The following is a 19326-nucleotide window of genomic DNA, read 5'->3' on the forward strand; positions in this document are numbered from 1 at the left end:
GAATATGCAGTACCATAATGCTGACATCTTGTTCAGACTACTTATATGGTGCTAAGCTTTAAGCTACCCGTGCAGAAGGATGCTTAAACATGTATTGCGACCACCCCCAGGGTCAGACGGGGGGTGCAGGGCCCACCAGGGCTGCTTCAGTTACATTATAGGACGTTACATCATCTGGCAATATTGTATTTTGTTGCTTTCTATTCTGGACACCCCTATGTGTGTGAATACGGGGAACTTTTAGCTAGTGTCTGTGTGCAGGCCATTTGATTTTGAAAGTGCTTGTTGCCACCCAGTGGCAAAAAATTTATATACACTGAAAAGTTGTTTGCATCAAATACATTTTTGGGTTTAGAGCCCCTTTAAGCATGGTGATTTTGTAATGTACTGGTAAATGCTACACAATATGATACAGAATGACTTCCAGTGCAGTGTGTGTGGGCAAATAAACACGTAGAGGCAGAGTTATTAAAATGTGAGTTTAAAGCTTAATACATAAAAACTTACCCACCTTTTTATTCATTCCAATGGGATTTTAGAAGCATATTTATCAATAGGTGAAAGTTAGAACTCACCATTTTATATAGAGATATAAATACTACTCACCATGGGCTGCTTCTCATAAGCAATGCAGGTTTCCCTGCAAATGAATAGACTTCCCTGATGCACAACCCATGGCATTTGAATGGGAAGCAATCCAGTGAATTAAGGTGATTAGAACTCCACAAGTAGATGTGATTTATTTGCATGTGCCATTGTGCTTGATCATATCTGAACAGTCTGCACAAAGCAATTCTGAGCACTGTAAGACCCAAATGATAATATGCATTGCAGGCCGATTCCCTTTCTCAGCACTGTAGAATAATTTAGCTATTATCCCGCCAAAATGTGGTGGTGTAATCTTATACTAATGGAACTCTTGTTGATTCACCTGACCTGTTGCAGGGGGAAGAACCTTAAAACATGCCACTGCTATAAATACTCCACATGGGGGATAATCACATATACAGGTAAACTAAGGCACAACAAAGAATAATGACATATCTCTCTCAGTCTTAATGCATGGCTGTTGCTTTTCTTTCCCTTTCCTTGTTTTACCCAGTTAGTTACTTGTTCTTTGGCTTTCACTGTAGAAAACACATTCTTCAGAAATATATTTGTAGAAACTTGTTGCTGTGTGCGTGGGGCCCTGGTGCATTTGTCCTGCCTATTGCAACAACCTGGAGGCCCCTCACAAGACTGCTACATAAAAGCTTCAGTATATTAAAATACTCTACAACAGATTGAAGCCTGGGTGTTTTGTGCCCAATGTGGCACAGATAACTAACAGCCATACAAAGCTGCATGAAACACAAGACTTAGGCTAATGCCAGATGTGGTGTATTTTTGGCAAGCAGAAAAAAAGCTTGCTGAGAATCAGTCCAGACTCTGTAACGTTGTGCCTGGAACATTGAATCCGCCCAGGTGTAGGCACACTAAGCATGTCTGCCTGAAACAGTGTACTTGATCATTTTCAAGCAGAAATATGCTGTGTGTGTTAATACCCCACATCTGGCATCAGCCTTAGGGGTAGATTTAGCAAAATGAGAGTTTACAGCTCTCCAAAAAAAATTCCCCCACTTACTCTTTATCCCTATGGGATTTTTAGGACTGTATTTATTAAACGGTGAACTCTAACTTTACCCCACTGAAAAAATACACTTCTAAAAATCCCATAGAAATAAATAGAAAGTGTGTGAATTGTTCAGTGCATCGCTCTAATCAAACATTTAGATAAATCTGCCCCTCGAGTTTAAAAATGCAAGTTTTATAAATCTTGTAACAGACTTCGAGCAACATATAGACCTTCTCTGCAATACAGCCAGCAGGCAAAGGCTGGAACCCATGATAACCAATCAGGTTCTTGCTTTTATTATTCAGCCTGCAGCTGGCTGCACATAGCTAACACCTGATAGGGGTGTTAGGGGTTTTTACACTGGTGCCAAGACGCCCCGCGTTAGAAAATGCGTACAATTCCCAGCGACTGGACCATCGCAATACAAAATAATGGTGCAAAATACTGTACCAGTAACATTCATGCTACCGCCACTAACACAAACCGGAAACCAAACGTTTCTTCTTCCCTTATTGGCTATATTTTTTACCTTGGGTCCCTCCCATTTTTGTTATTGACCGTGAACTTTATTAATTGTCAATGACTCAAGGGATGCACGCAAACGTTACGACGCGCGATACGATTGGCTGTGCTGACACGCCTCTTCATCCCAATTGGTTACTGTAATGTTTCACTCTCTACGGGTGCTCGCAGCACCCAAAGTAGTTGGAATGAAGACAGTATCCTGAATGCCAACTAAAAGCGTAAAATAGACCCATCGCATATAGCTGCCGCACAGATGGTTATCTGGTTTAACATATCGCTAGTATCGTGTACAGCTGATTGTGGTTTTTGAGGAATAACCTGTTAAAGAAATCAACATGGCGGCCACCTTGATACTTCTGAGGGGGAGAACCTGTCCTGGCTTCTGTGTGCTTCTGCACCAGCGGTGGGTTTTAGAGCGCTTAGAAAAAATTAATAAGGGAAGCAAGTAACGAGGGAGAGCTATGTAGCTCTGGAATGTGAAACCTAAAGCCTGTTGTTGCAGCCCCAGCAGCCTGGGCGACTCTGTTCAAGGCAGTGGAAGTTTAATGTCTTAAATGTGTATATATTATTCACACTTTTTCATAATTAATTTGAGTAAGTAGTGAGTTCCATTTGCTTTTTCTAGGAAATGGACCTGTGGCCCCAAACTAATCAGATATGCTTCAGAAACAGGTATGTTTATTATTTTGTAATTCAGTATGGTGTATATTACCCATATTATTATGCTTAAAGGAATACACAATTTCACAGCATCTGACTTAAAACATGATGAGGCGCAGTTTGGCTGAGTCCAGGTGAGATACTGTGCTACAAATGCATAGCAAGATCTATTGTCAGCAATACCAGATGTTTGATCACCATTCCATTTCATACCATACCATACTGAATGACTTCATAGAACAATGTAGGTTGCTTTGTATGACGGTAAGTCTGTTATCTACAAGTACTCTGCATTTGTGCAGACTGACAATCCACCCATACGCCTAAAAAATCTAATTGTGCCTGCCCCCAGAAGCATTGAATCCGCCTGGGTGCACGCACACTCAGCCAATATCCGCCAACAAAAGTGACACTTTACATTCGTTTGTGGATATTGGCTTATACACAGGCTGACAATTCGCCTCGTGGGGACTTACCCTAAGAATTCTCTCTGTGTCAATACAGTTACCCTGCTATTGTAGTGTACCTGGAGACAAGGCTGGAATGAGCCTTCTGAAGCTGCGCTCTGCACCTCATGGCTGGTATTTTATGTAGGACAAAGTGCAGAGTGCAGCCAGACCTGGGAAAGCAAAGGTGCCTGAATAAACACGCCATAGGCAGTGTGATCTCATTGTTGACCTGGTGCCAAAAGTGTTGAGCAGCCTGATTCAGCCCAGCATGTGGTTGGTCGAATTGGGCACAGAATTACTCTTTTGGAGATCTCAATAATTGGCAGTTCTTGCCCTGCATATTTGATGAACGGTGTATGAACGAGTAGGCACCAGAGGAAATTCTCTGCGAGGAGCTTTTAAAGCTGACTATACACAGGCCAGCATGATGAGCAGGCAGCTTTTTGGCCCCAATCATCAGCCTAATTTAGCACACCTGGGTGGCAAAATTGGGCAAATGAAAAGTTATTTTATTTTGTATAAATCATTTAATTTATATTTTTGACTGTACAGGAAGAAGTAAAATCGAGAAAGTCCTCATTGCAAACAGAGGGGAGATTGCCTGCAGGGTGATGCGCACTGCTAAGAAGATGGGTGTACGGTCTGTAGCAGTTTACAGTGAAGCAGACAGGAACACTATGCATGTCTCCTTGGTATGGTACTGGTGAAAACAAATGTATAAAACTTTGTCTAAGCAAACTGTTCTTTTTAGAGTGGTAGTATACTTCCACCTGCTACTTGTCATTACTGTACATTGTACTTTTGGTGTAGCAACTGACATAAATTAATTTGGTTTTTACAAAATTCTTGTAGTATGTAGCTGTTTTCCCACTTAAACAGTGCTGTCGTTTGCTCCTTTGTAAACTATTATTCCATTCAAGTAGTTCAATGATTAGGGCTTATAATAATCAGAGGGAAATGTTTACCCTTGAAATACAGTAGCCTATGCATCTACTGTATCTGATACTTCTGATTTTCTCAGAATTTCTGTCTTTTGTATGTATGTGTGAGATTGCTGAGCATGAGTAAATGTAATTTTTTTCCTATTCCAGGCAGATGAAGCATATTTAATTGGTCCGGCTGCTTCACAACAGAGTTACCTTGCTATGGATAAAATATTGCAAGTAGCAAAGAGGTCAGGAGCACAGGTAATATATCTTAATTATATAAGGATTAAATATGGGCTTCTCATAAAAGAAAACTGCAGTGTATAAGCAATGGACATAACTTTGTGTATAAAAGCATTTTACCTGTGTATCTTAACAAACTCAGCCAACCTTCATTACTAATTATGCACTGTTAGGGCCACTTTTATCTCCCTCTGGTGCCCATGGCAAAGATCCAATTAGTGGGCCTCAATCCCACACTATTAGGCCTGCTTCATCAATCCCAGTGTAGGTATTATTGGCATATAAGATTCCATTAAAGTGCTATCACTGCATTTTCTGAAAACAGTGCACAATGTTATCATAGCTTGATCCTTCCACTTTACAGAGTGATTTCATTAAAGGGGACCTGTCACCCTAAGAAATAATTTTTTTTTTCTATTCTGCTATTCCAACAAAATAAACATTGCCTGTACTTAGGTATCCCTTGCACCCATGAGTGCTGCACTCTAAACCTTATTATAGAGTGTTGCAGAGTGCAGGTATGCCCTGGATGCATATATGTTTTTTAGAATGAGCACTAAGGCATAAGATTTTGCACCCCTCAGTGCTCTAAAAATTGCATCCTGGGAAATAATTTACATAGCAAATCAAAATTTACATAGCAAATCACTTTGTACAATTGGAATGTGGACTAAATTGTGTCTCTACTCTTGTGTATTCTGTTGTAGAGACTTTGTGGTTTTATCCTCTGTTCCTGTAAGTGTGTTATGATAAACTGCTGCAGCATAAATTTTCCTTTTTATTATGATGTTTCAAACTTGACATTAAAATCAAGATTCATGTTATTTCTGATTCAGCAGAGGACCAACAGCCAATCAATAGAGGTGATATATCTGGGATTCATAAAGAACACATTAGGGTCAATTTGCTAAAGACATGTTGTAGTGGTAGGCCACTGCATTTTTGCCTGCCACATGTACATGTGTTCTCACTTCCGATGTGTCCCCCAATCCTTTCAGTTACCCTTCAGATTTTTTTTTTGTTTGCAATAGGATGGTTTATCTATCCCTTCCCTACTTGTCTTAAACCTATTCTTGTATTGAATGTAAAACTTTTCTATTAATTTACAATCTATTACAGGCTATTCACCCTGGTTATGGTTTCCTCTCTGAAAATACTGAATTTGCAGAACTGTGTAAGAAAGAGCGCATCATTTTTATTGGTCCACCTTCATCTGCTATTCGGGATATGGGGATTAAGAGGTAAGACTACATCATCAATCATATTACGTATAGTACCAGACCATTAGAGTAATGGGGTTCATTTCCACAAGTGCAAATACTCATAGCAAATCAGATTTTTGCATGAATCTTTTAAGGTAGCAGATTGGTCAAAACTTATCGCAGATTTACCATGGGTAATTGCTCTGTCCCAGCATCTTTGATTTATGGTAAATTGCATCATTTGTTGGATAAAATGATTTATACCATGTGATAAAAACATGAATAATGAAATTAAAATATTGCTAATAATTAGTAAGCTTACCTTTTTTTTCAGCACTTCAAAGGCAATTATGTCTGCAGCTGGTGTTCCAGTTATTGAAGGCTACCACGGTGAGGACCAGTCTGACCAGCACCTTAAGGAACAGGCTGGGAAAATAGGCTATCCTGTAATGATTAAAGCAGTTCGTGGAGGAGGTGGCAAGGTAAGTGAACAAAACATGCTCTGTTTAATATTTTGCCATTTGTGAGAGTAGAGTCCTAAGTCAGTGGCGCCATCTAATGGACTGCAGTGACATCTACTCATGTGAACTTTCATGATCTAAATTAATGCCTTGTACATTGGACTATCTATAGCTGTATCAGTTTAATGAGATCCATAAAATGTTGCAATATTACACTGATTTAAAAATAATTAGTAATGATAAAAAAACATGGTTGTCTTTTTTTTATTATAAATGCATTTTTTCAACAACACTAGTGCTAATTGCACTTGCAGATGTAAATAACCCCTTATATGTTTGTGTAAACATTTTGTGTTTACACTTTATAAAAATATATATTTTTAATGTATTTTAGGGAATGAGAATTGCACAATGTGAAGATGATTTTTTGGAACAGTTGGAATCTGCACGTAGAGAGGCAAAAAAGTCCTTCAATGATGATGTTATGCTGATTGAGAAGTTTGTTCAAAATCCAAGGTGTTGACCTTTTTTATTCTGTTCATACCTGTTCCAGTCTTATACAAGCTAGTGTTTCTTTACACTTATGTCAAATAACTTCCCCAGCTTTTTGTATAAAGTATATTCCAATGCATTAATAGTGTATACTGCTACAGATGTTAATGTAGTGTTTCTTCTGAAGTGGACAGTGAAAATATGTCTATTCACTACGCTGACTGCAACGTTCTGCTGTCTATTTTATAAACTCAACAACTTCCCACTTTCAGGCATGTAGAAGTTCAAGTGTTTGGGGACCAGCATGGAAATGCAGTGTATTTATTCGAAAGAGATTGCAGTGTGCAAAGGAGACACCAGAAAATTATTGAAGAAGCTCCAGGGGTAAGACCTTTAAAATGAAAATGTACTGTATTATTACAGTAATACTGATTGCTCATAGCTTTTCACTGTGAGAATTATACATTTATATAGTTGATGTCAATGTCTAAAAAAACAACTTTTACTTTTTTTTCCCCTTTCTTTATAAATATAATTATTATTGTAACATATCTTAAGCCCTAACTTTCTAACTGTAATGCAGCCAGGAATTAGTACGGAAGTTAGAAGGAAACTTGGTGAAGCAGCAGTAAGGGCAGCAAAAGCCGTGAATTACGTGGGTGCAGGTAAGTGTTAGCAACCTGTATACATGTGTACCTTTAAACAGTTTATTAAATAAAAAAATCATATAAATCATATAAAACATATACATACAGGCTGTAACATACAGGTGATATATCCTTTCTATATATAAATCCTTTTTCTATCCATCTAAAATAGTTTTTTGGTGATAACAAATTTTAATCTATATATATGTATTTTGGTACTGCCTATGTCATCTGGAACCCTGCAGGGGATTTATCTGGACAGTTTTATAGCAGTAATATGAAACAGGAAAGTGTAGTTTGTGTGGGCAGAGCAAAGTTTAATGTGATCTAGCTTTTCAGGGGAAAATTACCATGGTGCTAATTAACTACAAGACTTTGGCTTTCCTCTGGTGGGTGAATATTCCAGTTGTGTTTGACATTGTTTTTTAGGAACCGTGGAGTTCATAATGGACTCTAAGCATAATTTTTACTTTATGGAAATGAACACGCGTCTACAAGTTGAGCACCCTGTCACTGAGATGATCACAGGAACAGATTTGGTAGAATGGCAGCTCCGGGTAAGAGGTTTAAAACCACTTAATCGCTAATGTGGCAATTGTTTCTTGTGTTAAAAAACTTTTCTTTATGCTCCAATTTAGTACTCAATGCTACCATGGAAGGATTAGAGGCTGTGTCACAGTGTCATGTAAAATATTTGATAATGATCAAAGACTACTACTTGCCATTACTTCTCATTGACATGAATGAGAGAGCCCTGGAGTCACCCTTCACTGATGATCATTGCCGATCACTCACACATGGTGATCCAATAGGTGTTCATGTATGTCAGTGGAATATGATCTGTGGCTTTTTAATATTTGCTTCATGAGTTTAATCTTCATGGGGTGTCAATATGTTAGACGCCCCCCAGTGAATTAAATTTCTTAGTTTTTCCCCAAGCCAGTGCCCCTTTTAGAAAAAAATGCACAGGCCTAGTAACACAATTACACATAAGTACATACATTTCCTATGTGTACCAGCACAGACTTAGATTTGTGCATGCAAAGAGGTTCTCCTTACTCATGAGCAAGTCTGTAGAAAGTTATTATACCTCTGAAATGTAATCATTTTAAAAATACTGTGTATTCATTTTATATAGTTGTAAGATGTCAATTATAGGTAATGGCTGATTCATATTTGCTGATAAAGCTGTGTGTGCAACCTAAAAGCAAGTCCGATTGTCCTATAGGTTGCAGCTGGAGAGAGGATTCCTATGACTCAGGATGAAATCACCCTCCAGGGTCACGCATTTGAAGCACGGATATATGCTGAAGATCCTGATAATAACTTTATGCCTGGAGCAGGTCCCTTGCTGCATCTTTCTACTCCACTGAGCAATGATTTTACTCGCATTGAAACTGGAGTCAGACAAGGTGATATGAATTGCTTTGAATGTGTTGGCATTTATGTTCATATGCACAAATGCATATTATTATGTTTGTCACATATTCCAATATTACAGTGCTCTCAGATTGTTTGAAAGTTTACAAGTTGTACTATTATATTGTTAATGGAAGCTTCTCCAGCTAGAGTAGTGGTCCCCAACCAATGGCTTGTGAGCAACATGTTGCTCTGAAAGTTATCAATGAATATGTATTAGAAAGTTGCTTAAAGTTTCCCCCCCTAAGTACGTGTAAAATAAATATTAATTTAAATGTATGATTATCTTTATTCAAGATTAATTTATTTATATGAATCATATAAATGTTTTATTAAACAATGCTATTATTAACATCAGTGCTCTGTTTTTTTTTTTTTATCTCTCCCCACAAAAAAGGTGATGAAGTTTCGGTTCACTATGATCCCATGATAGCCAAACTAGTTGTATGGGGCGAGGATCGTCAAGCAGCACTGATGAAGCTAAAGTACTGCCTTCGCCAGTATAATGTGGGTAAATAGTGTCTAGCCTCCCTTGTACATCATTTAATGTACAGTTTAAGTGTTTTGCACTGCATATCACAGTTAAGGGAAAACACAGAAACAACCTGCCCTTGTAAAGTATATGTCATATACTGTATATTGGGTGCTATCAGCACTTTGCTAAACTACTAGTGATGCATGGGATATGGTCTGAAATCCAGCCTAATTTTGACATCACTTTAATATGCACTTTAATGAAGAGTTACTTAATTTTTTAGTAAAAGTACAGAATTTAATTGATTATATTTAGAGTTTTATGAGTTAAAGCTGAAATTTTTTCCTCTAAGTTTTTTTAAGTTTCTTCTTTAAGAGTTACTTCATTTTTTAGCATAAGTACAGAATTTTAATTGATTATATTTATAGTTTTATGAGTTAAAGCTGAAATTTTTTTCTCTTTAACTTTTTTGTTTTGTCTTTGCAGATTGTTGGCTTGAGTACCAACATTGATTTTCTGCTAAGTTTATCTGGACATCCAGCCTTTGAATCAGGAGATGTACACACAGATTTTATTCCCCAGCATTATAATGAGCTCTTCCCACCTAAGAAATCAACACCTAGAGAAGTACTATGCCAAGCTGCTCTTGGCCTTATTCTGAAGGAGAAACTTCTAACCAAGGAGTTCAGTATAGCGACTGGGGGTTTGTTATCCTTATTTTGTTTTCTTAACCGCTATGACTGGAATATGTGTTTTTCTTATAAGGATTAACCAGCATGGCCCTCCATAATATAGTTAACATCAAGGGGAACTGCAGTTAATGACCCTGTGGACCCCGACAGGCGATTTGTGGGGCATTATTTTTGCATCAGAGTTGAATTTTACTTGTTGGCACCCCCATATTCCAGCGGCCTGGGAGGAGGGCCCAGATAACTTAATAGTACGGGGCCCATGATTACTGATAGAGGCCCTTCCTACCACAGTATCCTGTAAATTGCAAAAATGATTTCTGGTGTCTTTTGGAAGTTTTCTTGAAGTTTAATAGCAGAAGCCCTTTTAGAACATTAAAGGAGACGGAAAGGCTAATAAAGTGTTAATCAAAAGCTGCAGGCATACCTTCAGTTCTGTCAATAGTGCCCTTAAATCTCCCCATATTCTTCCTGTTCAGAAGCCTCATAGGAAAAAAAAACAAAAAAAAACACTGAGCTCTGTAAGAAAATTCCCATAATGTTATGCTCCTGCACCAAGACCTGTACATGTGCAGTTTGTAAGACTATAAGGAAGCTTCTTGCTGTATGGTTCAGATCACAGGGGGGAGGGAGTTCTTAGCATTCTTGTGGGAGGGGGAGCAGGAGAGAGCTGGCAGACTCTGGCACAGGAATCACAGAGACAAGGAAGGAGACAAGAATTCCTCTTTCTTTTGATAGAGGACTCAGTGCAGCGTTTCTGTGAGTGCTTATGACTGTATTTACATAGACTTTTCTGATAAAGCTTACTTGGTTTTTCACATTTTCTTCTCCTTTAAAATAACTAAGCTCTATTATGCATTTAAAAAAAAGAAACAGTTTGCAATGTTTCATCAGGTGATTCATAGCAACACACAGATGATCTATTAATTCAGATATAGGAAAGATTTACTGGCTTATTAAGGTGAAGACACACAGAGCTACCAGGAGCAGCTACTTGTCACAGCTACAAAAATAGACAATGCTCATCATTTACTGATAATGGTCTTGTGTGATTTGTACGTGTGTTTTAGCAAAGGCAATTCTCAGTATTGTCTATGGCAGGGTATTTTCTGGTATTTAGTAGCCGTGACAAGTAGCTGCTACTAAGTAGCTCTGTGTATGTTCACCCTTACTGTTTCCTCTATCTCTATACACAGTGCCTTGAATATAAACCATGTGTAGCAGCCACATCTTTATTTCTAACTTTTCTTTGTCTCTAGACCCTTTCTCCCCATTTGCTTTCAGTAATGGGAGAAGAATAAATGTTTCTCACACCAGGAGCCTCAGTTTATTTGATGGAGAAAATAGTAAGTCGTCTTACAGACAATCATTTTTGTATTCTCACATCCAAATGTTTGTCCCATATGTCAGATAAATCTTGCCATGCTAGTAAGAATCTTATTGACTTATCCAAACACTATGGGGCTGATTTACTAATCCACAAATCCGAATGGGAAAAATTCGGATTGGAAACGAACACTTTGCGATTTTTTCGGCGCCGTTACGACTTTTTCGTAAATTGTCGCAACTTTTTTGTAGCTGTTACGATTTGCTCGTATATTGTCGCAACTTTTTCGTATTGAGCGCTTGTAAACGGCGGGCAAAACTTTCAGACTTGATTTTCAGCATGATTTTGGAAGCCTCCCATAGGACTCAATGGCACTCTGCAGCTCCAACCTGGCCCAAGGAAAGTCTCCCATAGGGCTCAATGGCACTCTGCAGCTCCAACCCGGCCCAAGGAAAGTCTCCCATAGGGCTCAATGGCACTCTGCAGCTCCAACCTGGCCCAAGGAAAGTCTCCCATAGGACTCAATGGCACTCTGCAGCTCCAACCTGGCCCAAGGAAAGTCACGATACTGAAGCTTGAATGAATCCGAAACTTTCGTACTCGGCGCGAAGGCTACGAAAAAGTCGCGACAATTTGCGCAAGTCGTAAGGCTACGAAAAAGTCGCAACAATTTACGAAAAAAACGCAAAATCCCAATCATTGCGAAAAAAACGCATTCGGACGCTTTTCGGACGTTCGTGGATTAGTAAATGTGCCCCTATGACTCTTGATTACAGCACCCCTAGTGCGCAGTAACACACTGTTACAATACTGTGGCTGATTTATTCTGTTTTTTTCCCCAGAATTGGAATTGAAAATACATTATAACAATGATGGATCATATGATATACAGGTAAAATATAATGGGTGGTGAGTTAAATGTTCAGTTTTAATTAATTGTCCCTTAGTTCAATATTAGTTATCTTGGCACATTTCTGTCAAACTCCAGACATTCCACTGGGTGTATTGCTCTGATAAACTGTAGTAAAGAATACACGAGAGAGCTTTTGATTTAACTCTGTAAGTAAAGACATACAATATGTATATATACATATATTGTATTAAAACCAGAAAGCTAGAGAGTATATATATAAAGCTTTGAAAAGGTACATTTGTTTTATGTGTAAATATTCTTGCTTACTTTACCTCAGTTAATATAGACTTGTGTACCTCAGCTGCCTGGTCACATGCTCAGTGTGTTAGTGTATACTAAAAATGATTTTTGTATTGCAGATACAAGATGAAGTGCTGAATGTTTCAGGAGAACTTGTCAGTGAGGGAGATGTCACATACCTGGAATGTTCAGTCAATGGAGTAATGAGCAAGCCCAAACTAGTTATTGTGGATAACACAATATATCTCTTCTCACGGGTAATACAACCCTACCCCACTCTGGGTAGCCTTTCTGTCATACTAGATTGTTCAAGAAGTTATAAACTAGCAGCAGCTTACTATTCTCTAGTGATGTTTTAACTTGACCAAGGCTTGCTGTGGAATAAACGAATTGTACATAATACTTGTTTTGTGCTGGCTGCAGGTAAAAGTTTCCTTTAGGCCTTTTGGTAAAATTGTGCCATTGTCTATAACAGTGCTGTCCAACTGGCGGCCCGCGACCCCCCTCTGTGTGGCCCCCCACCTGTCTGGCTGCTTTGATGGCTTACTCTTGTGTAAGCTTTAAATGGCATCAGTACTGTGATTAACTGCCCCCCCTGCATGGTTCTCACCTCAGATTCAGGCTGTAATCAGGCTGTATTGTTTAAATATGTAATCCTCTGTGTTGTTCACACCTTTTAATCCCTGCATTGTTTTCCCCCTGCAGTGTTCACACCTCAGGCTCAGGCTGTAATCACCCCCATTGTTCCCCTGTTCACACCTCAGGAGCAGTAGAAACCCACAAATAATCCCTGCATACTACAAAAAGAACATATACTGAGGTGGTACTGCAATTAAAAAGTTTTTTAATATATAGTTATTGTGCAGACTGTAGGAGCAGTGCCAGCATTGTGTCACTGTAGGCTGCCTGTGTGTGCCATACACACAGGCATCATAGGGCAAGCAGAGTATGGCACACACAGGCAGGGTAGGGAAGGCAGAGTATGGCACACACAGGAAGAGTAGGGCAGGCAGAGTATGGCACACACAGGCAGGGTAGGGAAGGCAGAGTATGGCACACACAGGCAGAGTAGGGCAGGCAGAGTATGGCACACACAGGCCAAGTTTGGCACAAACCAGCCAAGAATGGCACACACAGGCTGAGTAGGGCAGGCAGAGTATGGCACACACAGGCCAAGTATGGCACACACAGTGAAAGTATGGCACGCAGGCAGGGTAGGGCAGGCAGAGTATGGCACACACAGGCAGGGTAGGGAGGGCAGAGTATGGCACACACAGGCAGGGTAGGGCAGGCAGAGTATGGCAGGTTTTTGCTGTACTACAACCATTAAAATGGGTATGGTCATGTGATAACATGGGTTTGGTTTCAAGTGGGTGCGGTTTCAAAAAGGGGAGTGGTCAAAACTGGCTTCCATTATCGGCCCTCCACCACGTAGGTCGGGAAAAATTCCGGCCCTCGGTACAACAGAAGTTGGACAGCACTGGTCTATAACAACAAATTAGCAGTTAGTTTTGAAGTAGACATATCCATAATTTATGGAGTCAGGCAAATGCTAAACTTTCAACAAAAGATTAGACTGAATCCTAACCTTATGAACCAAAAATGTCCACATTTGTCCATCCAGGACTTAAAGGAACAGTAACGCCAAAAATGAAAGCGTATTAAAGTACAGTAAAGTAAAGGCACAGGTTACATAGCAGATAACAGATAAGCTCTGTAGAATATAATGGGGCTTTATCTGTTATCTGCTATGTGCCTTTTCTCCTTTGAATGGCTGCCCCCGGGGCTACACAGCAGCTTTGTTTATATAAACTATAGTAGTCTTTCTGAGGCAAACACACCAGCTGTACCAGCACAGGGCAACAGTACATAATATCGTAATTATTTTTATACACTTTCATTTTTTGGTGTTACTGTTCCTTTAAGAGGCACTTAAACTGAGGATATTGGATTAAGTTTAGCTAAAAAGAATTGAGTCTTATCCAGATTATAGCAAATATTAAAAATCATGGCTCAGGTTAAAAATATATGAACTAATAAACTCTTAATATTATAAACAAAACAAAATACTGATTTGGGGATTTTAAATTTGGCTTGTGCATTTACTTTTTTACTTATTTTGCTATCCATGTACAGGGCCAAATCAGTGTGAACTGATCATTGGCCCTGAAGCCAACAAACAGATTATGGGTTGGAGCCTATGGAGGCCTGCCATATGATGACTGCATCAATGTGGCAATGTGGTTCTCATCCAACAGGATTTTTAAATATTGCAAATTGATATCTTTTCTGCAAGGCTTCAGTGGGGCAGCCCCATTGGTGGGTCCCATACACAGGCCAACAAGCTGCTGGTCCGGAAGGACTGAGTTGGCAGCTTTAATTGTCCCGTCATCTCCCAATTTCACGTTTGTTGAAAACAAACAAGCAGCTATGTTAACACACCTCCATCCAGAATCCAGTATATTACAGGCCACTATTTCTTAGTCTCAGTCTTTACTGTTGTGCAGTGTAACAAAACTTTGCACCTTAGTGGAAACTGAACCCGCTATAGTATAAACATGTCACTGTATATGGATAGGCAATCAGCGTGGAATGTTCCAATCTTCCAATGTAATATAGGCACAAATTATGTTTCCTTGTTGATTTCCTTTTAAGTACAGTGACACACAGGGTATTTCGATTGCTGAAATTTTTTGACTGCTTCTCATTATTTTTAATTGGAAGCATGTGTTCTAGGGCTTGCTAGAGTCATTATGGTCTTACAATGTGACCAGCTGCTGATACATACGCCTTATGTACAATTGTCCTGAAAAAAATGATTCTTTAAAGTGCTGCGTAAATTGATGGCACTATATAAATAATAATAACAAAATATGATTATTAGTAATGTTCATTTTATGTGCACAAACGTTACTGGATTCTAAATAAATGTTAGATGCATCCCAGCTTAGAATATGCGGTAATGTGTTCTGGTTTTCTTATTGTTTTAGGAAGGCAGTGCACAACTTGGGATTCCAGTACCAAGATATTTGTCAGATGTCAGCACTACAGGACCACAAGGAGGGGCTGTAGCACCCATGACAGGAACTATAGAAAAGGTACTTAAAACCATACCATTACATTTGCGGGCCGTGGCCATATATTAAAATATAAATATTTATGTGTCTGGATTTGTTATCTAAAGAAAATTTGTAAAGAAGCGGAGCACAGGATAGCTCATTAATAAAAACACAAGTTTGCTTTGGAAACTCTGGCCCAATCGGGGGCGGCATGAAGCGTGGTAGCACAGAGAAGTACTTACAGTAGGCTATCCTGGTGAGTGCTCCCCTATTCCTTGTCCACATTGGATTTGTTATCTAGTTGTTCTTACCAGTGGTGTTTAAAAGGGAAGAATTGCCTTCTACTCCCATTAATCTATATATCTTTTAATACAGGTTTATGTGTTTCTGGCCCTGACTGCTTAAGCTAAATTTAGTTTAGTATTTTACTGGTATGTTCTTCATCGGTTATTTCCCTATCTTAGACCTGTTAGGCTAATTCCACATGTAGCGTATAGAGCTGAAAAACGCTTGATGAGAAAACGCTCCATACGCTTAAAAATGCCCCTACCTGTGCCTGCACCCGAATGAATGGAATACACTCGGGTCCAGGCACATGTAGCGGCTACATGGGCCTGCACCCCAGCTTATTCCATGCTTTTGGGTGCAGGCACAAGGTAGGCCGATTTATAGTAGCAGGGCGTATTCTTGGCAATCGTTTTTCAGCTTGCTTAGAGAGCTCTGTGTGGAATTAGCCTAAAGGAAATAGGTATTCTCCACATTTTAGAGGAGTTCACCTTTAAATTAATTTATAATTTTAATTATTTGTGGTTTTTGAGTTATTTTATTTATACTACAGCACCTTTCCAGTTTAGAATTTCAGCAGCTGTCTGGTTGCTAGGGTCATAATAACCTTAGCAACCAGGCATTTATTTGCATGAGAGACTGTAAAATGAATAGGAGAGGGTTTTAATATAAAGATTAGTAATAAAAAAATAGCAGCAGCAATAAAATTGTAGCCTTACAGAGCATTTATTTTTTTAGATGTTGGGGTCAATGTCATTTGAAACATGGAAAGAGAATAATTAAACTCAAAAACTATAAAAAAAAAGAAAAAAAGATGACCAATTGAAAAGTTGCTTAGAATAAGCCATTAAAGGTGAACTGCCCCTTTGAATCAATCCCAAGTTTTACCTTGCATTTGTCAACTTCTGCCATGTAGCCACCTTGATGGCCAGTTTGTAGAGATCCTTCTGAACAATGACACATCCTGGAGGGATTCGATTAGTTTTGAAGCATCTGCATTACAAATATGTTGCTTTCAATCCCCCTACTTACTGCATAATGAAAACAAGTAAAATTGGTTGCAATTATTCATACTTAATAAACCATTCTAACAACTACTTATAATGCCCTTATACAGCATGTAAACCTTACTGTGGATCTCTTAACAAGCATTTAAATAACATTCTGTGATCAAACTTAAAGATGTATAATTGCCAAGCTGAGACTGTAAATCCTTTAGCTTTTCTCCAGTCCAGTGATATCATATCCAGATTGGTTAAAATAAAGCTAAGCTCTGTAATTATTTGTGGATGTAGTCCATCAGATCCTGGATCACATTAACCTTATTAAATGTTTAAAGGAACAGTAACATCAAAAAATGAAAACTTTATAAAGTAAATGAAATATAATGTACTGTTGCCCTGCACTGGGAAAACTGGTGTGTTTGCTACAGAAACACTACTATAGCTTATTTAAATACCCTTCTGTGTAGCCATGGGGGCAGCTATTCAAGCTGGAGAAAAGGCACAGGTTACATAGCAGATAACAGATAAACTCTGTATAATACAATAGTGTTTTATCCGTTATCTGCTATGTAACCAGTGCCTTTTCTCCTTTGAATGGCTGCCCCCATGGCTACACAGCATTTTTCTTTATATAAACTATAGTAGTATTTCAGAGGCAAACACACCAGTTGTACCAGTGCAGAGCAACAGTACATTATATTGGAAGTCTGTTATCAGTCACTGATGAGTTGTTTAGACAAAAGCTGGCCATACACGTGGCGATCTGACGATGTTTCGTGCGACCATTGGTCGCACGAAACATCGTCAGATGTGCCACACACCATTCAGGGCTGAATCGGCAGGTAAGGAGGTAGAAACAATAGGATTTCTACCTCCTTCTGCCGATTCAGCTCTGAAGGGAGATTTTGATCAGGCGCCTTCTATGGCGCTCGATCAAAATTTTCCAACTGGTCCGATCGGCGAGTCGGCTGATATCGGTCGACTCGCCGACATACCATACACGCACCGAATATCGTACAAAACTAGGTTTCGTACGATATTATCGGTGCGTGTATGGCCACCTTGAGCCCTCTGTATGACTAAAGTGTGAGTGCTATAATACCAGCTCCTCTATTGTAGCAGCTGAGGAAATAAATGAGGCATGTTTACAATGTATACAATATATTTCAACTCTAAATGGACCATTTTCTTTCTTCATTACTCTATGCATTTACTGTTTGTGTATATATAACATTTTTAAAATGTTTTAGGTGTTTGTAAAAGTTGGTGACAATGTGGAAGTTGGGGACCCTGTCATGGTTATGATTGCTATGAAAATGGAGGTGAGTTGTATTTTGAATCTTTCATATTTTTGTAAAAGTAAATCTTAGGGAGGGGCTATAGTGGGATCAACTGTCACTCAGTATCCATCTAGGACCAGTGTACAGGCTGTATTGTTTGCTTAATATGGCACTATGCATACTATTTAATGGATTTGTATTCTATTTCTTTGCAGCATACAATACGGGCACCTAAACCAGGCACAATAAAAAAGGTTTACTTTAAGGAGGGTGAGCAAGTCAGCAGGCATGCTCTACTTGTGGAGTTTGAAGATGAAGAATCTGGATCAGAATGATTATTTTTCTTTTCTTGTGTTTTTACAAGAAAGTATAAATATAATGTATATTTACAATTCACTCTAGAAATGATTTTCTATGTAGTAAATATATGAAACAGTATTTAAAAAGGTAGATTACAAACTACAAAGATTTCCAGATGATGTTTTTTAAAACGGGGCATTTGCCTGACATTGCAATTTCTGCAGGGCAACTGTCACCTAAAATATGGCATGTTTCATTGTCACTGGGGGGCATCTCTAGAAGTAGCGGCAGTCAGTCAGCTGAGTGTTTTATTATGGATGATTATAAAAACTTATGGCCATAAAGGGACAACACAATAGGATCATTTATAAAGATAAATTGTATGTGAATTTGTTTTAAAGGTTCTACAACATGCCATAACAATGGGCTTTAAAAGTCATATGTTGGTTCATAAGTACGTGTATTTCTGCAACACCTCTTCATATTTAAACATTTCACATAAAATCCCACATTTTTCTTTGTGCATACAAATACACACACAGCACCAATAAAGGATGGGGGGTGCTTTTTAATTAAGCATTAGAACGTGAGTGAAAATGAATGAGAAACAAGAACCAGATGAGTTTACATAATTACATTAAGGTCAGAGGCACCTGTGTATGCACATATATTTTCTCAAAAAAAATAAAAGGCAACAGAATACAAGGAACAGTCTGCCTTTATAGTTTACGCTCTGATTATGGCCCACGTCACGTACAAAAACACTGAGGTGGTCTCTTGTTTTGCATGGTTCTACAAATGCAGCACATACATTATGTGAATGTGAAGTGCCCTTATAGTTACTAAAAACAAATCTAATTTGGTAATTGCTAATTCTAAATGTTTGTTCACCAACCCCTCAGCTTTGTATGACTAATGGGATTCATCGTTTTCCTCATGTATTACTTCAGTGGAACAGTAAATCTGGAAGTGAAGATATTTAAAAGCTCAGTTGGAATTAAAATAATTCCCATGTAATAGGTGCCTAAAGGAACATAATAGGGGGTGTGGCTGCATAGATAAGAGGCTCTGTGCTGCACAGTATGCTGCAGGAACTGACATCCACTATTGAAAAA

General features: G+C 38.7%; 1 protein-coding gene across 1 annotated transcript; it reads left to right on the top strand.

Moving 5' to 3' along the window:
• The first annotated feature begins 2330 nt into the window (after positions 1 to 2330).
• Positions 2331 to 18307, top strand: mccc1 (methylcrotonoyl-CoA carboxylase 1). Its single transcript, NM_001006690.1, has 19 exons — positions 2331 to 2543; positions 2766 to 2812; positions 3802 to 3941; positions 4341 to 4436; positions 5538 to 5659; positions 5955 to 6102; positions 6476 to 6597; positions 6846 to 6957; positions 7157 to 7238; positions 7650 to 7777; positions 8449 to 8632; positions 9037 to 9146; positions 9601 to 9817; positions 11063 to 11149; positions 11973 to 12022; positions 12403 to 12540; positions 15274 to 15381; positions 17882 to 17953; positions 18127 to 18307. The coding sequence occupies exons 1-19, from the start codon at positions 2476 to 2478 to the stop codon at positions 18244 to 18246; spliced, it is 2151 nt and encodes a 716-aa protein (NP_001006691.1). The 5' UTR covers positions 2331 to 2475; the 3' UTR covers positions 18247 to 18307.
• Positions 18308 to 19326: the final 1019 nt, after the last annotated feature.

The sequence above is a fragment of the Xenopus tropicalis genome, chromosome 5, assembly GCF_000004195.4.
Source record: "Xenopus tropicalis strain Nigerian chromosome 5, UCB_Xtro_10.0, whole genome shotgun sequence".
NCBI classification, from domain to species: Eukaryota; Metazoa; Chordata; class Amphibia; order Anura; family Pipidae; genus Xenopus; species Xenopus tropicalis.